Source organism: Antechinus flavipes, chromosome 1 (assembly GCF_016432865.1).
Source record: "Antechinus flavipes isolate AdamAnt ecotype Samford, QLD, Australia chromosome 1, AdamAnt_v2, whole genome shotgun sequence".
NCBI classification, from domain to species: Eukaryota; Metazoa; Chordata; class Mammalia; order Dasyuromorphia; family Dasyuridae; genus Antechinus; species Antechinus flavipes.
The window spans coordinates 675,795,436-675,818,912 of record NC_067398.1 but is presented as its reverse complement, the minus strand read 5'-3'; the positions used below and the strand labels follow the sequence as shown (position 1 = coordinate 675,818,912).

General features: G+C 48.9%; 1 protein-coding gene across 2 annotated transcripts in view; it reads left to right on the top strand.

Moving 5' to 3' along the window:
- Positions 1-11,339, top strand: part of PIK3R2 (phosphoinositide-3-kinase regulatory subunit 2) — a 28,469-nt gene extending 17,130 nt beyond the window's left edge. For both annotated transcript variants that reach the window (XM_051972342.1, XM_051972343.1), the window contains exons 9-16: positions 497-595; positions 811-991; positions 1,826-1,951; positions 3,743-3,885; positions 4,313-4,489; positions 5,854-5,925; positions 8,115-8,285; positions 8,635-11,339. In XM_051972342.1, coding sequence (XP_051828302.1) covers positions 497-595; positions 811-991; positions 1,826-1,951; positions 3,743-3,885; positions 4,313-4,489; positions 5,854-5,925; positions 8,115-8,285; positions 8,635-8,827 — 1,162 coding nt within the window. In that variant the 3' untranslated portion in view covers positions 8,828-11,339. The remainder of the gene's footprint in view (positions 1-496; positions 596-810; positions 992-1,825; positions 1,952-3,742; positions 3,886-4,312; positions 4,490-5,853; positions 5,926-8,114; positions 8,286-8,634) is intronic.
- The last annotated feature ends 12,138 nt before the right edge of the window (positions 11,340-23,477 follow it).

The window sequence follows — 23,477 nt, the reverse complement described above, 5'->3', positions numbered from 1 at the left end:
GCTTCCAGCTTGGGAGAGGGGGAGGAGCAGGTCTGGTCTTAACTCGGTGGGCGATGGGAGGAACTTTTGTTTTCCTTCTGTCCTCCTCAGTTTTACCCTCTGTATAATGGACATAGGATGGGAGTCAATGCTGTATTGTTTATGGGGAGCAAAAGGGCTTTGAGTAGGGACAGCTAGGTGGCGCAGTGGATAGAGCACCAGCCCTGAAGTCAGGAGGGTCCGAGTTCAAATCCAGTCTCAGACACTTAATGCTTCCTGGTTGTGTGACCCTGGGCAAGTCACTTAATCCCAATTGCCTCAGCCAAAAAAAAGGGGGGGGGTGGTAAGGGGGACTTTGAGATCTGGACCTAGGGGAAAGACAGAGAGGGAGAGCCCCTGGGCAGGGAAAAGATGATGGTGATTGTGCAGCCTGGGGGTTTCCTAGAAGCCCAAAAGGAAGGCTTCTGGACAGGGTAGGCCCCTCTGGCCCAAGATTTGACCCCTTCTCACCCTGCAGGGAAGAGGTGAATGAGAAACTTCGGGACACTCCAGATGGTACCTTCTTAGTCCGGGATGCCTCGAGCAAGATCCAGGGTGAATACACGCTGACCCTCAGGTACTGAAGGAGTCTGGGAGGGTGCGAGCTCCGGCCATCCTCCCAACTCTGATTTCGGGGAACTGCAGGAGAGTTCAGGGGAGGGGGTCCAGAGAGACAAGGGAGGTGGACCCAGGGGTCTCTTTGTGGGCTTGCCACATCCCCCAGGAGGGGCCGTCAGATCCCCAAGGGGGTCCAGGCTTGTCTGACTCCTGACCACTTTCTGCCTTCTGCAGGAAGGGCGGCAATAACAAGCTGATCAAAGTCTTCCATCGAGACGGACAGTACGGCTTCTCCGAGCCCCTGACCTTTGGCTCCGTGGTGGAGCTCATCACCCACTACCGACACGAGTCTCTGGCCCAGTACAACGCCAAGCTGGACACTCGCCTGCTCTATCCTGTGTCCAAATACCAGCAGGTCTGGGGGTGGCGGGGCTCGCCCGGGAGGGGAGGGGGCGCAGCGGGGATGGCCGGGAGCCAGCGGAGCTCAGCTTGGGCCACTCGCCCGCCGCCGTTCCCCACACCCAGCTCACAGCCAGTTAAATTTTCTGAAGCCAGGCTGGCTTGTACATGTATCTCTGCTACATCTTCTCTGTCTCATGAGATTCATCCCCTCTGTCAACAAGAATTAATTAAGCGCCTACTCTGCCCTAGTCAGTAAGCAACTATTAAGCACCTGCTATGTTCCAGGCCTTGGGCTAAGCACGGCAAAGATAGATGTCCTGCTGTGAGGATCCTACAGTCTGATGAGGGGAAAGCTTGTAAATGGCTACGTAAGCCGGGCCTTTTTGGGGGACCCTGACTCTCTTGTTCAGAGTATTAACTGTGGCTGTTGGGTTCATGTCGTCTGGAAGCTGCTGTGCCCTTGCCCCGGCTGGAAGGCCCTCCCCGCGCCTGTCTCTCAGAAGCCCTCCATCAGGGCTCACTCACTTCTCTGCTTTTCGCAGGCAGTGGGTGGCAAGTTCCCTGGGGCAGGCTCTTTGCCATCTCTCTCCCCATAGTACCTAGAACCTAGTGGGTGCTTAATTAGTGCTTTTTTGGATCCAACTGAATTAATAGAAACAGTCAACTGAGAGCTTTGAGAGTCGGTTCTTCGTTTTTGCTTTTCCTGATTCCCTAAGCTAATGTATAGAAAGTACTTTGCAAACCTGAAATTGTTAGATGAATGCACTCTGCTGTTATTGTGCCGATATGGGTAATATTAAGCTTCTTCAGGGCCATTCACGTGCCCCGTGTCTGTCCCCTGTCCCAGGACCAGGTGGTAAAGGAGGACAGCGTCGAGGCAGTGGGAGAGCAGCTGAAGGTTTACCATCAGCAGTATCAGGACAAGAGTCGGGAGTACGACCTGCTCTATGAGGAATATACGCGCACTTCCCAGGTATCCCAGCCTCTGCCCACTATCCCAGGGAGCCTGGTTCTGAAAACACTAAGGGGAGGTTGTGGGACTCACGGCAAGGACCCTGACCAACGCTGGAGGCCCCGGCCAAACAGGGACATGTGGGAGGGAATGGGACGAGGTTCCTGACGCAGCCTCCAGAACCTGGCTCGGGTTCCTGGTATATACTTGGTCCAAGGCCCGTGGGATCATGCCCTGAGAGCGCCCAGTACCAGGCCTGACATGTAGCATGGGCTTTGTGAGGGTTGGATGGGTGGATGAACTACAGGAAGACAGATTTTAGCTCAATATTAAGGAATATCCTCCTCAGTTTCTTCATCTATAAAATGGGAATTAAAATTAACTATTGTGCCCACCACTTAGAGCTATTGAAAGTATCCAAAAAAATATTAGTGACCATAAATTCATGTGATAAATGTAAACTTCAAAATATGCTAAATAGATGTTAACTGGCCACATGCGTTTCCCACCCCAATCCTACCCTACAGCACCCAGAATAGTAGTTAGAAAGTCTGGCAGAACATATCTAACATATATAGGACTGTTTGCCATCTAGGGGAGGGGGTGGAGGGAGGGAGGGGAAAAATCGGAACAGAAGTGAGTGCAAGGGATAATGTTGTAAAAAATTACCCTGGCATGTGTTCTGTCAATATAAAGTTATTATTAAATAAAATAAAATAAAATATTAAAAAAAAAAAAGGAAAGAAAAAAAGTCTGGCAGAATGGGGAGAACAGGAAGCAAGGAAGTCAGGGAACCTGGGGATAAGTCCAGCTCTGTCACCCTTACTATGGGGCCTCCTGGGAATTCCTTCTGCTTTTGGAGGCCTCAGTTTCCCAATTTGTAATCATGAGATTTAATGTAATAACTTCTAAGCTCCCTCCCAACTCTGACAATCTGGATTCTAAGCTCTCTCTCAGTTCTGATATTCTGGGTTCTAAGTTCCCTCCAGCTCTGACATACTATGGTCCAAACTCTCTCTCAATTTTGACATTCTAGGTTCTAAGGTCCTCCCATTTCTAACATACTGTTGTCCAAACTCCCTCCCAACTCTGACATTCTGGGTTCTAAGCTCTCTCACTTCTGACATTCTGAGTTCTAAAGTCCCCCCAGTTCTGGCATTCTAGGTAATAAGCTCTCTCCAAACTCTGATATTCTGGATTCTAAGCTCTCTCTCTCTCAGTTCTGACATTCTGGGTTCTAAGTTCCCTCCAGCTCTGACATACTATGGTCCAAACTCTCTCTCAATTTTGACATTCTAGGTTCTAAGGTCCTCCCATTTCTAACATACTGTTGCCCAAACTCCCTCCCAACTCTGACATTCTGGGTTCTAAGCTTTCTCACTTCTGACATTCTGAGTTCTAAAGTCCCCCCAGTTCTGGCATTCTAGGTAATAAGCTCTCTCCAAACTCTGATATTCTGGATTCTAAGCTCTCTCTCTCTCTCAGTTCTGACATTCTGGGTTCTAAGCCCCCTCCAGCTCTGATATATCATAGTCTAAGCTCCCTCTCAACATTGAGAACCTATGACAATGAGAAGGATTTTTACAAAGTCAAGCACAGAGAAGGAATTGCTTGACCCTTGTGACTATTTAACCTGCTTTACAAGGTGATCCTGTTCCCTGAAGGGCTTGTCGGGGGTGATTCCTGTGGCCTTCTCCACAGGGGAGAGGGTGGGCTGCTGAGATGTGGGAGAGGTCATTCGGGGGTGAGCCCCCCCTGCTGCCTCAGCTCAGGCCAAGCCTCTGACGCCCCCCTGCCTGTCTCCATCCCTAGGAGCTGCAGATGAAGCGGACAGCCATTGAGGCCTTCAATGAGACCATCAAAATCTTCGAGGAGCAGGGCCAGACACAGGAGAAGTGCAGCAAAGATTACCTGGAACGCTTCCGGCGAGAGGGGAACGAGAAGGAGATTCAGCGGTGAGTGGGGATCCAGCCTGCTGAGCCCCGGGGGATTCTGGGAGCAGAGGGGGCCTTTGCTCTCTCTCCTTCCCTGTACTTGGGAGCTTTTCCCATTTTCTGGAACCCCTTTTTTATCTTTTCCCATCTGCTCCCCCCCTCCCCCGGACATTTGTCCCTGCATGGGTATCTGTACCATAACCTTGCCTAGTCCTGCTTCTGTCTAATGACCCCCCTCTCCCCCCGCCATAGCAGTCCACGTCCCTGCCCCGTTCCCTTGCTTGGTGACCCTGAGAAAGCAAAGCCCCCTCCAGTGTTAAGTTTCCCAGTCCATAATGGAGCATATTGCCCTAGAAGGTCTAAGAGGCTCCGTCCCTTCCCTGATATCCCACGTGCCGTGTCCAGAGGGCCCCTGGCCTGTAACAGCCCCTGCTCACACCCCTTTCAGAATCCTCATGAATTCCGAGAAACTCAAGTCCCGAATAGCCGAGATTCACGACAGCAAGATGAAGTTGGAGCAGGACCTGCGGGCACAGGCGGCCGACAACCGGGAGATCGACAAGCGCATGAACAGCCTCAAGCCTGACCTCATGCAGCTGCGGAAAATCCGGGACCAGTATCTCGTGTGAGCGTCCCCTCCCAGACCTCGCGCCCCGGGGGGAGCCCGCCTCCTGGTGGCCACCTTCAGCATCCTTCCCCACGGGGCCTCTGTGCCCCAGCCAGACCCTCCAGGGCCGAATCTTCCTTAGCTTCTGCCTGTGACCCTCAGAGTGTTCCAGGAGACCTCCGGGCAGACAGGCAGACACACAGACAGACAGACACAGACTGACGTAACGGAGTATTTAGTTTAAAGAAAAGTAATATTAGGGAGGATGTAGTTCGAAGGACTGTGTGCAAAGGATCAGCTTTGGTCTGTGCTCCAGAAGCAGATTTTAGCCTGGGAGCTGCTGGAGACCGGGGATGAATGGGCAGAGACTGTTTGAAATCTGAGATCAGGGAAAATGTCTAGTCCGTAAGCCCTCTGAAAGTGGGATGGGTGGCCCAGGAAAGCCATGGCGTCTCGCTCCCTGGTCCAGGCTTCCAGACGTGTCGATGGCTTCTTTTCCAAGGACGCATTGGACCAGATGGCCATGGAGTCCCTTCCAGCTCGCAGCCTGGGTTCTCTGACTCTCTCGGGAACTCCTGGGTCTCAGTAATGTCCTTCTTCAGATGAGATTGAACTCAGTGACCTCTGGGGTCCCTTCCAGCCTTTATGTAGGTTCTGTTCTAGAATCTATCCCAACTCCATCATCCCATATGTTCTGTGTTGCTCTACTCTTTTCTTCTCAATTTTAAAATCAAATTTTTTTTCCTGAAGCAATTGGGGTAAAGTGACTTGTCCAGGGTCACATAGCTAGGAAGTATTAAGTGTCTGAGGCCAGATTTGAACTCAGGTCCTTCTAACTTCAGGGCCAGTGCTCTTATGCTAGCTGCCCCTAATTTCATTTTTTTAAATTTTATTTTATAATTAATAAAAATCAGTTTTTTTCCCTCTCCCTCCAACAACCCTTGCAACACAAAAAATCAGATAAAAGAAATTCCTGCATTGGTCACGGCCCAAAAATTACGTCTCATTCCCTATCCTGAGTGTGTCTCCTCTCCGATGGTGATGGGTCGGCTCCTCTGAAGTCCTGGGCGGCCGTGCCATCGATGAGAGTCCCTGATACCTTCAGAGTTTGTCTCTGCAGTGTTATTATCATGGAAGTTGTTTTCCCGGTTCTGTTCGCTTCGCTCTGCATCAGTTCACACGGAACTTCCCAGGCTTCTCCGAGTCCTTCCCTCGCATCGTCCTTTACAGTCGCTCGTAGCAGTCCGTTTTCCTCGGGTTCTATTCCCCGATGGACGGGCCCCTCCTTTGTTCTGCTCCTCACCCAGACAAAGCCCATGAAGGGAAGGGCCTCTGCTAAAAGCCATGTCCGTGGGCTTGACGTGCTCTTCTACCCCCGGCAGGTGGCTGACCCAGAAGGGAGCCCGACAGAAGAAGATTAATGAATGGCTGGGAATCAAGAACGAGACTGAAGAGTGAGTATCCCAGGGACGGGAAAGGCCCCCTCCCCTCGTCCTCCTTGAGTCGGGCCATTTAGGAAAAGGACACTTCAGTGGGTAGGAGAGAGCCCTTAGTAACAATCCTGTCTAGCTGGGTGACACTTAACTCGGTCTCAGTTTCCCCATCTAGAAAATGGGTTCATGCTACTTTGAGGTAAACCTTAAGCCTCCATGGGAATGGGAGTAGTTGGGATTGTCAGCAGTGACAGTGAGCCCTCCTCACTCAAGAACCCAGTCTCAGAAGGTCTGAGCTAGGTTCAGACATGGGAGACTCTCCCAGAATGTGGGGAAAGGAGAGCGGGTTCACGTCCTTCTTTGTGTTCTGAACCCCTTTGGCCTGCAGAGGGAGAAACTTGTGGACCCTTCTCAGAATAAGGTTTCTAAAAGCATAAAATAAAATACAAAAATAAGGGAAGCCAATTCCATCAAAATGCAAATTCCAAATAATATCAAATAATATACCAAAATACCAAAAAATACACTTCCCCCCCCCTAAGGCAATTGTGGGTAAGTGACTTGCCCAGGGTCACACAGCTAGGAAGTGTTACGTGACCGAGGTCAGATTTGAACTCAGGTCCTCCTGACTTCAGGGCTGGTGTTCTATCCACTGCGCCATTTAGCTGCCCCAAAATACACCTTTTTTTTAATTGAGTGTGCAGTTGCCCAAGTTGAGAGTTCCTGGTCCAAGTAGTACTGCTCCTAGCTCAGTAACAGCACATAGTAGACGCTTAATAAATGCTGGATAATTGATTGGTTTGAGAAGAACCGCAGAACTCTGAAAAGACACTAGGGGAGGCACTTTCCATCTAACCTTCCCTGTTGGCGGATGGAGGTGCTGACCATCGAGCCATCCTGTCGGCCTGAGTGCAGAAGCTTGCTGCTTCCGGGGCCTCTATGCATTGACCCTGCATACCTGGAGGCTCTGTCCCTGTCTCTTCCTTAACTTCCTTCAAGGCTCCATTCCTGGGCCCCCTCCTCCAGGAAGCCCTCCTGCTCCCCACCCCATCTCGTGCCTTCTCAGGTCCAAATCATCGTTGTGGACAGATTTGCCCGGGAGCCAGGAGCTGCAGCCCCTGTTCCCTTCCCTCCTAATTATCTCCTGGAAGGCAGGGGCTGTCTGCTGGCTCCCAACACCCAGGATGTAGCAATCCCTTCGTGAATGCTGTTTGGGTGGGGTGCCCGGGGCTGGATGATCTCATGCTGTAGCCAGGGGTGAGCCTGACCTCCGCCCAGGCAGGAAAGGGGAGGCTTTGGGGGCTTGGGAGGGGGAGAGGTACCATTGGAGGCCAGCAGGAAGGCAGCAGGCTAACTGGGAGCCAGGCTCTGTGCAGAGCCCCGGAGATCCCTGCTCTCATGGCGGGACTGTCGGGGCTGTAAACAGTGGAAATGGGAAGTGGTCCCAGAGAGAAGGCCCTGAGCAGGGGAAAGGGGTGGGGGGTGGGGGGGAGGAGGAAGGCTTCTCCAAGAAGGCAGGCTGAGCGTTGGAGGAGGCCAGAGCGAGATGAGCAGTGAGTGCTGCGCTTGTCCCTGATACTCTTAATCAGTACTTTTCTCTTCTCTTCTCTTCTTTTTTTTTTCTTTTCTTTTCCTGCTGAGGCACTTGGGGTTAAGTGACTTGCCCAGGGTCACGCAGCCAGGAAGGGTCTGAGGTCAGATTGGAACTCGGGTCCTCCTGACTTCAGGGCTGGTGCTCTGCCCACTGCGCCACCCGGCTGCCCCTCAATCAGTATATTTTTTACTTAATAGTATTTTATTTCTTCCACTTACATATAAAGACAGTTTTCAACATTCATCTTTAAGATTTTTCTCCCTCCCCAAGACTACAAGCACTCTGATACAGGTCATACGTGCACAATCATGTTAAACGTATTTCCCATGTTGTGAAAAAAAGACCCAGAACACAAGGGAAAAACCACGAGAAATAAAGAAAAAGTGAAAACAGCCCGCTTCAACCCGCAGCCAGACTCCCCAGCTCTCTCTCAATGTGGTCGCCATTTCCTATCCCGAGTCTGTGGGAGTTGTCTTTGATCCATTGATCAGTATTTGTAATGCCTCCTGGGGCGGGGGCACTGTGCCAAGCATGGGGGGCATAAAGCGGCCGGAGGCGGCCCCCGGGAGGCCCCTGCAGGTGGGAGCAGCCCGGCTCACCTGTGCCCCGCCCACAGCCAGTACTCCATGGTGGATGAGGAGGAGGACCTGCCCCATCATGAGGAAAGGACTTGGTACGTCGGGAAGATCAACCGTGGGCGAGCGGAGGAGATGCTGAGCGGCAAAAGGGACGGCACCTTCCTCATCCGGGAGAGCAGCCAGAGGGGCTGTTACGCCTGCTCTGTGGTGTGAGTGTGATCGGGGCTGCTGGGGGACAGGAGCCCACCTTGGGCCAAGGTCTGACTGGGGCTCCCCGGTCCCTTATCTCCTCCCCAAAAGCAAGGCCCGGGGGGACGGTGGGAGGTGAAGTCGGGGCCCAGCCCGGAAGGGGGAAGCAGGGCCAGGGCCCGGCCTGACTGGGGGGAAGCAGAGTAGGGCCCAGTCTGGGAGGGGAAGCAGGGCCGGGCCTGGTCTGACTCGGGGAGAAAAGTCCGGGCCTGGGCCCGGGAGAAGGTGTGTCCCGGACAGGCCTGAGCCTGGCCCCGGGCCGCGGCCCCCTGGACACCCGGGACCAGCTGCGCTTTCTCTCGCCCTCAGGGTGGACGGGGACACCAAACACTGCGTCATCTACAAGACGGTGACCGGCTACGGCTTCGCCGAGCCCTACAACCTCTACGCCTCCCTCAAGGACCTGGTGCTACACTACAAGCATACGTCGCTGGTTCAGCATAACGACTCCCTCAATGTGACGCTGGCCCACCCCGTGCTGTCGCCGCCCCCCGCCCGCTGAGGGGCCCGGCCCCCGGGGGGAGGGGGGACCAGGAGGGGCTGGGGCTGCCGCCTTCTCCTCGGCCGGAGGCCCCCCGCTTCTCACTGCCTGGCCCTGCCCTGCCCCTGAGTTCCCGGGACAAGGGGACCCGGCCGGGGCTCCCTGAGGGCGTCGGGGCCTGGGGACTGGACCAAGGGGTGTGTGTGCGTGTGTGTATGTGTGTGTTTGCATGTCTGCATGCACGTGCGCTCCCCCCACTGCCGCCAGGAGGGGAAGGGGACGGTTTTCTTAGTCACTGGGATGGTTCCTGACCCTCCCTCCCGAGGAATGCAAGCAGGTGGGCGGTGGGATGCCCTGGGAGGAGGCAGAGCCCCACTCGCCTCCAGGCCCGTCCGGGGCACTTAGAGCCCCAGTGTTGCTGAGCCCTGGGCCCGGTAGCAGGGTCTGGGGGAGCCCTCGGAGACTGCTACCGGCCTGAGGGATCATCTTACAGAGGGGGAAACTGAGGCCCCTGCCCCGGGTTGGAAGGACATCAGGAGGGATCTGGTTCCCCTGGAATAGGAATCCCCTCCAACACTGACACATCTTGGGTCCCCGTGGCCAGAGGAGGAAGAACGTCCTAGTTATAGCCCTGAACCCGGCTCCCTCCTCCTCGCCCCCGTTTCTGGTGCTGCTGGCAGCCCACCTTGCTTGTCCAGAAGCCAGGGGCACGGCAGAGTCTCCCACAGCTGCGCTTCTCCCCTCTGCCCCCCACGCGCTGTATCATCCTGGACAGCCCCCCTACCCCTTCTGGGCCTCAGTTTCCCGATCTGTCAAATGATGGGGTGTGAGTAGATGCTGAAAGCCGGGGGAACTAGCTCCCCTCCCTCCTGGGGCCATCGCTTCCCCTCCGGGGGCGGTCGTTGAGCGGCTGCGGGCCCCCTGGGGGCACCACTGGGCAGAGGCAGGGACTCGTTCCGCGGGCGGCAGCTGAGCTCTGGGTTAGGAGGGAGACCCCCAGTCCCACAGCCCCCGGGTCCTGTCCCTCCATGGGGAAGGGAGCGAGGGGCAGGGGGGTTAGTGAGGGTCCCACGTGAAGCGGCTCTCTTTGGGGTTTCCTGGTTCGGGGAGGGGTGGGGGGCCACCTCCGGGCGGAGCTGAGTGGGGGGTGGGATTTCTCCGTGTGTAGATCTCTGCATGAGCGTGTGCGTCTGTGTGTGTGAGACCCGTGTCTGGGAGCGTGTGTGAACATGACCGAGGTCACCTTCTCTGTGGGTCCGGACCTCCTGCCTGCCTTGTCCCCCTCTCTCAGGCCCACGTATCTGTTAAAGCTACTTCAGGAGGCCAAGGCCGTCGTGCCTGACCCACAGCCCCCCATTCTTCCGGCCCAGTTGGGGTTGGGTTCTTTGGAGCAGAAGCAGGCGATGAGGTCCTAGGTGCCTGGTGCAGAGACCAGAGGAGTGGCTCCTCCCGGGGAGCCCGGGTCCTGCAGTCTCCCCCACACTGCCTTTGGGGGCCAAGAGCCATCCTCCTCCTCTTCCCCCTCCAAACCACTTAAAGCCTTCCTGCCCCACTCTGCAAGCCCAGACCCATAAATAAGCCATAGAACCAGGGTGGGGGGTCAGAGCAGGGGCTCCGACCCCACCTTCCTTCCTCCAGTCCCACAGACCGTGACTCCGGGGCAGCCAGGTGGAAACTCGCTGCCTCCCACCAGTTCTGGGGTCACAAAGCAGAAGGGGACTCGCCCCAGACACCCCACACGGCCGTCTCTGCCTTGGGAGGCCTTGGCCTGGCTTCTGGACCAGCCAGTTTGGGGAGGGGGCCTTGTGTTTAGACTCCTGACCCCACAGGATGGTACTTGAGTCCCCTCCGAGCTGGGGGGCCCTGAGCCAGCTGCCCTTGGGCAGGCCATTGTAAATCCCTCCATCCCTCCCTTGGGAGTGTGACTCGAGGCGGGGTTGGGTGGGGGGGACACAACTAACTTCCCTTCTCAAGAAGCCGAGTTTACTGAGAACTGAAACCTTCGCTGGAAGCTGGGTCTGCAGCTTCAGCTGTCAGCGGGGAGCCTGGAATTCCCCAGGAAGTCGGCCAGAGCTTCATTTCCCCCTTTGAGCCCCACAACGACCACCCCACACCCCCAGTGTCCTCTTTTCTAATACAAGGAGCCAGGTTTGGCTGTTTACAACTTCCTGACTGGTCCTGCGGGCTGATGCAGCCTCCTCTTCCCTTCTTGGCCCGCTTGGGATCGGGGGGCTCGCCGGGCCCCCCGAAGTAGGATGACCATAGAACTTCCCTCCTCAGAGGCCGTGTCCTCCCAGGGGCCTCTGTGTGGATGAGTGGGGAGAGACTCCCCAGGAAAAAATTATACCTGGGTAAGGGCACCGAGAGCTTCTGGGGGGGCCATTCTTGGGATTTTCTTGCTTTTCTTATTTGTGTTGGTTTTGTTTGTTTGTTTTTAAAGGAAATTTGTTTTTGTCTTTTTTTTTTTACTTTCAAAGATGGAAGGAGGGCTGTGTTGGGGAAGGTTAGATATGCAATAAACGCTTAGCTGGCATTCTGTTGTCTGTGGTTCCAAGAAGCCATTTGTCGGAGTCCAAGAGCTGAATGATAGCGGGAGGCTGGTTCTCGATGGTACTTTGAGATCAGAAATAAAAAGTACACGTTAATGGTGCTGTAGGCTCTGGGGAGGCTGCTCCAGAAGTCATCCACCTACAGAAGCCCCAGGAAAGTGGGGCTCAGTGTGAGAACTTGAGGGCCTGGGTTCGAATCCTAGCACTATGCTCCTGGGTCTGGCCCCTCTGGACTTAGTCCTCATCTATAAAATGCTGGCCAAAGAGAGTCCTCGGTCATAGTTGCGGGGCAGCCGAGAGCTCTAGGAGTTACCTTTCTGCGCCAGTCCCTTCTTTTTGTACTTGGAGAAGATGGAAACACAGGAAAGTCACAGATAACTGGGAAAGGCAGCCTTCAGACGCAGAGGAGCTGGTTCTCTAAAACCCCCCGGTTCACTCCGCTCTACCTGATTGAGCAGGTATTCCCGCCCAAGTGCCATGGGATGGGCCCAGCCGAGCCTGAGACAATCCCTCAGGACCAGAAGCTGGACGCTCCGAAGGAAGCCTGTGTCCCCGAGCTCTGGCTGCCAGCTCTGCTCCACGTGATGCTGAGGAACGCCTCCTGACAAGGTCCATCCTGGCTCACTAGGGTCTTAGGAGATGAAATGTAGTATCAGGGGACTGCTGGGTCTGGAAGAATCCAGCCAAAAAGTACCACGGGGATCTTGGGCTTCAGGAAAGGGGGTGCCCGGATCTGGGGAAGTGGGGAGCCTGCTGTACTCTGCCCAGTCATCCACCAATCATTTGTTAATCACTTGAGTTAATTTATTGATCAAATGACCAAAAAAAAAAAAAATCCACTTTTTCAAGGAGGTTGTATTTTATTGGAACCAAATGACTTAAGTTTGGAAAATTTACTGGAAGCCATGTAGAAGGTAACTCTTTGGTGGAAAGGAAGGACTAACAGAGGGAAACAGGATAAGCTTCCGGGAGGAGGTGGTTCCTGAGCTGGGCTTTGAAGTACACTTGGGATCAAAGGTGCAGAAGTGGGGGAGCAGATGCCTGATAAAAGCATGGAATATTCCATATGGCAAGTCAAACACTAAAATTGTAGCATGAAGCATGTGGAAGAGAGTAATATATAGTAACCCTGGAAAGATATAATGGAACTAGATGGGAAGAGTATTATATATTTTTAAATTTTATTTTCAATATTATTTCATTTTTCTAAATACATGTGAAGATAGTTTTTAATTTAATTTTAATTCAATTTTGTAAGACCATGATCCAAATTTTTCTTTTCCCCTCTCTTACTTTCCCTCTTTCCAAGGCAGCAAACAATCTGATATGTTATTCCTTTAAATTTATTTCCATATTTGCCATGTTGTGCAAGAAAAAACAGACCAAGAGGGGGAAAAAATAAACAAAAAGGGTAAAAATACTATGTTTCAATCCACATTCAGTCCCCAATCCATTCCAGTCAGCCATTACCCAACCAATGGACATCCACTCAGTTTCCAGTTCCTTGCCTACAAAAAGGGTTACTACGAACATTTCTGCACATGTGGGTCCTTTGCCATGGGAAGGGTTTTTCAAGCCATTCTGTCAATAGCATTTATTAAGCACCTACTAGATCCCAGTCACTGCTAGTACCCACACAAATTCTAAGGAAAGAGACAACATACAAATAACTATTGTCTTGGATAGGCTAAAATGGAGATGATCGTTGGAGAAAAGGCCCCAGAATTCAAGGGAATTGGGAAAAGTTTGGGGCAGAAGGTAGGATTTTAGGTGGAGGTGACAGGAGGCGGAAATGAAGAAAGTTCTAAAAAGGAAGGACAGCCACAGTAGAGAGACAGGAGCATATGGGGAGAAAATGGAGGCGGTTCATGCCATTGGGTCGTAGAGCTTGTGGGAATTAGGTGTGAGAACAAGTTAGTAGGGACCAAGTTATGTAAAAGGCCAACAAAGGGATTTATATTTTATCCCAGAAGGAAAAGGGAGTCATTGGAGATTTTTGAAGGGAGAGGGAAGGATGCTTTAGGAATAACAGGTTGGAGTTGTGTAGGAAATGGATAAAGAATGGAGACTAGAAGATTGGTTAGTTTTTGCATTGTTCCGGATCAGAAGTGGATTGAGCTCCATGTGGATAGAAAGGAGGTGACAGATGCAAAAGTCTGGAAATAAAATTGGCAGCTGGTGAATATGTGGTAGAAAGAAGAGCTGAGGGTGATGAACTTGGATGACCAGGAAGGCGGTGGTGTTTGCAACAGAAATAGGAAGTTAATGGTGGGAAAGGGAAAGAGAATGAGTTCAGTTATGTCAAGTTTGAGATGTCTATGGGATAAGGCATTGGCAATGTCCAGTAGGCAGTTGGTGATATGGGGCTGCAGCTTAGGAAAGAGACTAAGGCTGAATGGGGAGATCTAGGAGTCGCCTGCATGAAAGGAATTGTGAATTCGTGGGATCTGATGGGGCCAAAAGGGCAATAGCTATAGAAGGAAGAGATCCCTGAGATACACAGTGGGGCAGGGACTAGGATGTTAATCTAAACAACAAGGAGTGAAAAGTAGCTGGGGGAGAAGAGTGTCACAAAAATCCTGGGAGGAGAGGTTAGACCAGAGCAGGAAGTGCTGTAGAGGGGTCCAGAAGGATGGTGAGGATTGAGGAAAGACCATCTGGGTCTCTCCTGATTCCATGCCTAAATGACCACATTTAGGGCTCTCTTTGCAAAGATACTGGAGCAGTTTGCCATTTCCTTCCTTCTCCAGCTCGTTTTATAGATGAGGAAACTAAGGTAGCTGTGGCTAAATGACTTGTCCAGGGTCTCACAGCTAGTAAGTTGCTGAATCGGGTTATTGGCTATCTCAAAGAGGAGTTTTCAGTTGAGTGTTATGTTCAGATGCTGGGCTATAGGGGGTGAGAAAAAGGCACGTAGATTATCCTAGAAGGCTATGAAAGAGGAGAAATGGTGGCTGGAGGGGATCTGGGGAAGGTTTGGTGGGTTTTGGTGGGGGTTTTTGGGGAGGATGGAGAAATCAGGGCACATTTAAGGAGCAAGCTCCCAAGGGAGTCCAAGGGATGTGATCAAGGACCATAAATTCACTACATAGAGAAGGGGAAGTACATGTTCATTTCTCTTGTAATAAACCTAATTTCCTCCTAAATTTCGTGAAGTTCAGATCGCCTATTAATAGAAAGAAAAAAAAAAGGGTCAATGAGAATGTTCTCTCAAGGGCCCAAGCAGAGAGTTTGGCATTTGCCAGCAGCACCAACCTCTTCCAGATTGGAGCAAAGGAGGAGAGAGTTGGAGGGTTTGAGTCAAGGATTTGAAGGGTAAAATGGGAAAGAAGCAGCTTGGGATGCACAGCTGTTGCTGAAAGGAAGGATGTGGTATAGACGACTTGGAACAGATGCTGAGGGAAGTGGGGAGGACAAATTAGGAAGGACTAAAAGGATGAGGGCTGCCGAGGAGAGGCCGTGGTGGAGATTATGGGACAAGAATTTGCAGTGGATCTGTTCAGTGCAGTAGTGTGATTTCTTCCATCAGCATTCAGCAGCACTTGTATTGGAGCAGTCCTTTTTATTCGGTTATTTTTGTTATTGTTGTTATTTATTCAGTTACTGTTCATCCTATCCAACTCTCCCTGACCACATTTAGGGTTTTCTTAGCAAAGACACTGGAGTGGTTTGCCATTTCCTTCTCCAGTTCATTTTACAGATGAGGAAACTGAGGCAGATGTGGTTAAATAACTTGCCCAGAGTCTCACAGTTAATAAATTGCTGAAGCCAGATTTTAGCTCAGGGAGATGAGTCTTCCTGACTCCATGCCAGGTATTCTATCTGCTGTGTCACCTCCCTGCGCCCAGAAGGCAGATGGTGAATTAATACAGAATCGGGATTTGGAAAGGGATGAGTAGCAATTGGAATTGCGAGGCAAAGGAATCAAGGATAAAAGAGAGGGTAAAAGCCAAGCTGGTTAACTATAGGGTCAGGATTTTGTAAGGGAGGGAAATAAAGTCAGAGCTAGGATGGCAGCCGTTCTGGGAAAGTAGGGAGAGAATGGGCTGAGCTACTGAAGGTTGCGAGGACAGCAAAGATTAGTTGAGGAGGAAGGAGGCATGGGGAGAGCGGGAAGGACAGAAGTTTATGTTCTCAGATTATGAAGGAGAAACACTAATGGGTGAGAATGAGCTCAAGGGTGTGGCCATCTTTGTGTGAACCCGAGCTGGAGTAAGGGAGGTCATGAGAGTGAGAGAGCTGGGGATCTCAAGCTAGGAAGCAAGGATGTTTAAAGGGACATCAACTTGTAAATGGAATGACCTAAGAATGAGGGCCTGGGTTGAGGTGGGGAAGAAGACTATGAACCAAGTAGGGAACTCCTCAAAAAAAAAGGAGGAAGAAGGAGGGGGGATGGGCAGGAGGAAGGGGAAGAATTTGGAACTCCATTTTTAAAAATTATTGTTTTTTTGTTGTTGTTGTTGAGGCAATTAAGTGACTTGCCCAGGGTCACATATCTAGGAAATATTAAGTGTCTGAGGCTGGATTTAAACTCAGATCCTCCTGACGTCACTGTACCATCTAGCTGCTCCTATTGTTCATTTTTTTACATGTAACTGGGAAATATTTTGTGAAATAAAATAAATAAATAAATAAATAAGTAAATAAAAGAAAGAAGGAAGAATGAGACAGGTGGTAGCAGTTGAAAATGGTCTCCAAGATCTCTATCAGGTGATAAATTAGGAAACTCAGAGGAAAAGTTGATGTGTATGTGCCAGAGTATGCTTTCTCCTCCTGGGGGACCACTCTGAGGACAGAAGGAAAGGAGGAGGCTTGAGCAGAGGTCCATGCAGAGCTGGCGAGGATGCCCAGAAATGAATCTCTTTTGAGGGAATCCAGATTTCCATTCTTGCCAAGAAACGAAGAAGCATGAGAGGAAATTTGAAAGGATGGTTGTTACTGATGGAATGGGGGCAAAATGGAAAATGGATGAAGTGGAATAAGGACGAGGAGAGTTGGAGTCAACAGGAATGAGAATGAAGGGATGAATACAGAAAGGACTGGAGAGACTTACATGAATTGATGCTAAGTGAAATGAGCCAGGAGATCATTATATACCTCAGCAATGATACTGTTTGAGGATGTATTCTGATGGAAGTGGATCTCTTCGATAAAGAGAGCTAATTCAGTTTCAATTGATCAAGGATGGACAGAAGCAGCTACACCCAAAGAAAGAACACTGGGAAATGAATGTAAACTGCTTGCATTTTTGTTTTTCTTCCCGGGTTATTTCTACCTTCTGAATCCAATTCTCCCTGTGCAACAAGAAAACTGTTTGGTTCTGCACACATATATTGTATCTAGGATATACTGTGACATATTTAACATGTATAGGACTGCTTGCCATCTGGGGGAGGGGGTGGAGGGAGGGAGAGGAAAAATCGGAACAGAAGTGAGTGCAAGGGATAATGCTGTAAAAAATTACGCTGGCATGGGTTCTATCAATAAAAAGTTATTTTAAAAAAAAGTTTCAAACCTTACTGCTCTATTCTTCTTTTTTTTTTTTTTTTCTGTTAATGATACCTCCCAAAGACTCCTCCCCATTCTTTCCACATCACTGGAACCCCCTCTTATAACAAATAAGCATGATCAAGCACAACTAGTCAAAATACTTGCCATAAGTAGAAATGAATGCCCCATTCTCCACCTGGCCATCTGCTTCCTTCACACTCAGAGGTGGGAGACGGGATTCACCATCCACCGTGTGCAGTTAGGTTTGGTCACTCGCCTCAGGAGAGGTCCGCAGTATTCCAAAGTTGTTTCCCTTTAACGTCTTGTGGCAATTGGGTAAATACTTGCTTTGCTCTGTATCCTATCATATGCTTCTTCCTAAGTTTTTCTGAATTCTTCATAACAAGTCCTAACGAGATAAGGACCTTGTCATTATAATATTATACTGCGGTATACATAATAGGACAGTTTGTCCAGCTATTCCCCAAACTGATAACAGATATTGAAAGCACATTAATTGATATGCTGATTGCATTCAGAAAAGAACTATAGAGTCTGTAGATACTTTTTTGTGTTATGGTTGTTTTTTCTTTCTCCTTGTATTTCCCTTTTGGTTTTTTTTTGTTTGTTTGTTTGTTTTTTTAACTTTTTCATTCTCATGGATTTTCCCTTTTCTTCTGAATCTTTCACAACAAAACTGTGGAAATATATTTAATGTGATTGTACATGTATAAACTACATCAGATTGCTTGATATCTTGGGGACTGGGGAGGGAAGGAAGGAAAAAAGGGAGAAAACTTTAGAGCTCAGGATCTTACAAAAATGAATGTTAAAAACTGTAGTTACATGTAATTGGGGGAAAAATACTATTAAGAAAGGACATTGAGGAACTACACAGCAACCAGAGGAGGGAAACCAAGATACTGAAGGTTAGGTCTTGTCTGGTGAGAATTAAACTATGCTAGCTGTAGTTGTTATAAGATTCTATTAGATCTGCTTGGACCGATTTAATCTGCTTAGAATTCTTTCTCTTAGAAAGAATTGAAACCAAGAGATAGAAAATGCAGAGAGAGAATATACTGAGGAATTTTGTTCTTTTGTAAGAAAATAATTCCTCAGAAACTGAGCAATGCAGAAGCTATAAGGAAGTACCTCAAGAGGCAGTGGGTTACCCCTAGGGAAAGTCTTATCCAAAAGGCTAGATAGCCTCTTATCAGGGGTGTGAAAGGGCATTAGAAACCACCATGTGGTTAGATGTTTTGATGGTGTGTCACAAGATGATACTACTGAAAGGGGCCTCCATCTAAACCAATGCCTCTTGCTCTGTAGAAGTGGAAATTCAGACCTAGAAGAAGTGAATTTCCAAGATCATCCCTCAAAATCAGGGCAAGAACCCTTGGGGGGGGGGGGTTGGGAGGAAGAGCAGGTCCTGGTGGAAAGATGGTGGTTTGCAGAGGCTGAGTTTGGGGTGCTGGTGGGACACCGGGGCACAGATAGCCAGGAAGGAGTTCAGCAGAACGCTGGCAGGAGTTCCCGGGAAAAGCCTGGGCTACAGAGAGAATTCTGGAAGTCGAGTAAAGTCAACAAGCATTTTTTAAAATCGTATTTTTTTCCCAACTACATATAAAGATAGTTTTCATTAACATTAATTTTTCAAATAACATTTTTTAGTTCCAAATTTTCTCTCTTCCCTGCCCCCTCACTAAGACTGTAAGCAATTGATATAGATTATAGATGTGCAATCATGTAAAATATATTTGCATATTAGTCACATTGTGAAATAAAAAGAATAAAAGGAAAAAAGGAGTAAATTCTGCATTCAAACATTCAGTTTTTTCTCTGGAGTGATACCATTTTGCAGCATGAGTCCTTTGGAGTTACCTTGGATCACCCATTTGCTTGTTATGCCACAGTTTTCTTTAACTGTCCTGACTCAGTTTCCCTGTCTCAGTTTCCTTAACTGTTCTGTCTCAATCTCTTATACATTAGCAAGATAAGAGAGTAGATTCCTGACTGTTTTGTGTCCTCAAGGATTTACAATATTCCTTTAGAATATTCCAAGATAACCCACGATATCTTTACTTCTTTGTCTCCGGATTTTTTAGGGTTTTATGGCTTCCCCTCCCTGATAAAAACTTTCCCTCCCTTTCTCTTCTTTGTCTCCAAAAAGGTATTTAAGAAGTTGGGATTCTTCCATTCATTGCTGGAGGATGGCGGCTGGCAGTTGTATGCCGGAGTCCTGGGACTCCTCCAGCCCTGGGACCAATATGCATTCCTTGGTCCCAGTATACTTATCTCTGTCTGAATGGATAATCTGAGACGAGAGAACTGTCCAGTCAATCTTACTCTCCCATTAATAAAATATTAAAACTCTCTAATCTCTCTCCTGCCTCAGTTTCTCCGGCATTACATGCTGAGAAGAGCTAAGTCCATCTTGGTGGACCTTCACATGCTGTTGCTTCCACAAACATTGTGGAAAGCATTCCACAAACCCAGGACTTTGTGGGTGCCAGGATTATGCTAAGCATTGGCCATACAAAGCAAGGCCCGGGACAGTCCCTGCAGTCAGCTTTCTCACAGGCTCCTGGGGGAGACAACAGGCAAACCTGACAATCCAGTCCTAGTGGACCCCGAGGTAGCCCCTCACACCTCTCAGATTGGTGACAGGATGACAGGAAAAAATGATGAATGTTGGAGGGGATAAAGTAGAGCTGATCAGCAGAGGGAAGGCACTGGCATCAGGAGGGTTTGCTTCCTGTAAAAGGGGAGGTTTGGGGTTAGCCTTGAAGGAAGCCAGGAGATGGAGAGGAGATGGGAGAGCTTTCCTAGTGTGGGACACGCTCTGGGCAAAGATTCAGAGTCCTTCAAAGAGCCCCAACTTGGTGCTGGGGGAGATAAGGATTGGGGCAGGATCCGTGATTTCATTCAGCTGGAGACTCTCTGTGTGCAAGTTGGCACCTGCTCTGCTACTCAAAGGACTGAGGCAGTGAGAGGGTGGTCCAGATCACAGCCAGCAAGGGTCACTTCTTCCTGATCTCTATTCACCATATTATGCTCCTTCCTGGGGAAGATGCAAATGCTTTTTTCATTGATTCTTTCAAAGTTTAAAAAAAAGTCTTTTCCTTCTAACCCAAAGGAACAGATATGAGCACAGATAACTGGGATTAATAACAAAAAGCAGCATTTCTCAAGGCTTCCTATGTACCAGGCAGGATTTTCAGCCCTGGGGCTCCAAATATTAGCGGAAAAGAAAGACAAAAATTTCCATTCTAGTAAGAGGAACCTATTAAGGTGACATTTTCTGTCCTCATGGACCTTCCAAGGGGGTGGAGGGAGAAGAGACTATGAAGGAGCTAAAAAGGGAGGGGGAGAGAATGATGTTAGCCAGGCTGGTGGGCCTGGGAAAGGAATAAAGGATGGTTTCCTGGATTCTTCCTCAAAATGGACATACAAGAGAGAACTGACCAGTGGGAGATAGGGGCCAAAGAGGTGAAGGGGTATTCCAGATAAGAAAACCAGAGAAGAAGAGATCACCTGCTTGGGGACAAGGCAACTGAGGCAAAGGTTGCAAAGCTGGGAGAGTCACATGCATTTAAAAGAAAGGTGAAAGTGCAACTTATGGGAAGGGATGAGATGACCCAAGGGAGGGAGAGAAAAAAATGGAACAGAGAGCAAGATCTTGAGTGATTCCCTCACTGGGGAGCAGAAGTTGGGGTCAGTGGGGAAGGGGCGATTGGAAGGAAGAAGAGGTTCTATGGAAGAAGAAAGTCCCAGAAGGGTGAGGGCTGCTTAGTTCCCAGAGCTCAGACATCTGAGAGAAAAAATATTCTGGAGCTGAGGAGATGAGCAGAACCTTCCAGGGCTTTTGGGTCTCCCCAAGTGAAAAAGCTTCCCCCTCCCCGGGATTAGTTTCAGTATATCTAAAGCCTGTAACTAAATCCCCTTTTTAGTAGCTCCCTCAGACCCCAAGAAGTCCCTTTTCCTTCTTCCCCCTCCCCCAGTATATTTCAGAAAGCACTTCATAGGAGATTCAAAAGTCCCTTGGTTGGTGGAGGAGGGGCTCATGGGGGATAGAGGATAGGATGGTTAGGTAGAGAACAGACCTGGGAATCCCCAGGCCCCAGAGGTGATCTATTCTCTCAGAACTCAGGTTGACATATGACCCGCTGGCACATGGCCAATCTGAGCCCTGCCCTCCTCAGAGCCCAGGCCAGCCCTGCTGGAAATGCATGGTTTATAGCCCAGGGGCATGAGCTTCCCCAAGCAGCCCCCAAAATAAATCCAGGGCCTGCTCCCTTCTTACTAGAAAAGGGAAGTGAAGAGTAGCTTTTGTGGGCAGAGGGTAGTTTGCCTTTCTGACCCTTGTGAAATCTTGGGTGGGGTGGAATATAGAAATCCAGGGGGACAGAATGGGGGAGCAGGGCTGGGAAGATCCCAAGTTCTTTGCCCTCAGCTTCAACCTCAGGAATGGAGCCAGCAGAGGCACCCACCATTCCCTTTAAATAGGGGGAACATCTCAGGGTGGTATTCAATTGGGAGTCGGCTTGGTGGTCCAGCCAAATGGCCCAGTTGTTCTCCTGGAAGCAGCATTCTATCTTCCACCTTCCTTCTCCATACCTAGAATCGATTTGGGATGGAAAATGCCATCTACATTCAGAGAGAGAATGGAGACTGAATATGGATGGAAGCATAGTATTTTCACTTTTTGCTTGTTGTTTTGTTTTCTTTCTTTTTTCCACTCTTTTATTCTGTTTTTTTTTCTTATACAACATGACCGATAGGGAAATATACTTAAAAGGATTGTATATGTTCAATTTAGATCAGATTGGTTGCTATCTTGGAGAGAGAGGAGAAGGAAAGGAGGGAGAAAAATCTGGAACACAAAATTTTACAGAAATGAATGTTGGAAATTATCTTTACATATATTTGGAAAAATAAAATACTATTGAAGCAAAAAAAAAAAAAAAAATGATGAGCAGGCTAATTTTAGAAAAACCTGAAAAAATTTACATGAACAGAGATTGAAAAGACTGAGCCTGAGTCACGAGATCTAAGGGTCATGGGATCAAAATTGCAAGGGACACTAGAGGTTATCTAGTCCAGTACAGTGTCCTAAGCTCTGGCTTTGGGAATGGCAGGGTAGATAAGGGGACTCAAAGGCCCAGGAACACATGGGCAGCAAGGAGCAGAACAGAGATTCAAACACAGGTTCATTGTTGACACATCCGAGGTGTTTTTCCCTATGGGCAGCACAGTCCCTCCCAGTGTGTGTTTGGGGAGGGAAGACCAAGCCAGAAACCCAGGTTGGTGTTTCTGGAAGCAGGACAAGAGCTTCCCTGATCCCTCTCCCTCCTTCTGTCACCTCTCTCTCTTCCTGGGACTGAGATGAGAAGCTAGGATCACCCCCTGCCCTCCTCCATTGTAGGCACTAGGCCCCCTTCTAAGGAGCTAAAAGGCTTAGCCCCATGAGAAAAATGACCTGCTGGATGTGGAGCGGGAGGGAAGGGTGACAGGTAGTGGATAATTTACCCTGAAGAGCTGGGGATGCAGAGTGGGAGAGGGCAGGCCAGCAGGGCCACCTTTTACTCTTTTAGGTACTCTGTCTTCTAAGGCCTTTCCAGTTCTAGAATTTTCTTTTTTTCAGAGCCTACATTTTTAGCTCTCCTTCTTGGGTCTGAGGTCCTCTCCAGTTTCCTCAGCTGTCAAATGGAGATATGACAGCACCTATCTGCCAGGATTGTCATGAGGATAGAATAAGATAATGTTGGTAAAGTCTCATTTTTGTGCTGACATGAACTATTTTGTTATTTTTCCTTTTTTTTTTTTTAATTAATCATTTGTTTTAAAAAAACATTCTTTTCTTAGAAAATTTGAGTTCCAGATTCTTTCCTTCTAGCTCACTTGTCCTGGACTCACTGAAAAGGAAGGAAATATAATTCCAATTATACATGTGAAAGCTAGCACAACATTGATTTCCATATTAGCCATATCAGCAAAAATAAGAAGAAAAAGAAAAAGAAAAGTGACCAAAAAGAAAAAAGAAAGAAAGTTATACTTCAGTTGCACTCAGCATTTACCAGTTCTGTTTTTGGAACGAATAGCATTTTTCTTTTTTCTTTGCTTTATTTAAATTTATTTTTTTCTGGTTAATACATGAGTATTGGGCAAATTAGTATTAACTTTTAAAATACACATTTCTTTAAAAAATGATGTTGGGAGAGCAAAATCAGAACAAAAGGGAAAAACTATAAGAGAGAAAAAAAAAACAGAAAAAAAGTGAACAGAACATGTGTTGACTTATATTCAATCTCCATAGTTCTTTTTCTGGGCACAGACGGCATTTTTTATCCACAGTTTATTAGTATTGCCTTGGAATGAATAGCATTTCTCATCATGGGGCCCTTGGAATTGTCTTAATATCAGTGTACTGATCCAAGTAGTCACGTCTTTCTCAGTTGGTCATCACTGCAATATGGCAGGTACTGTTCTCCTTACTTCTCTCTGCATCAGTTCATGGAAGTTGTTCCTGGTTTTCTGAAAGCATCCTGTTCTTCATTTCTTATAGCACAATAGCATTCCATCACAACCATATGGCACAACTTGACCCCCATTCCCCAACTGATGAGCATCCC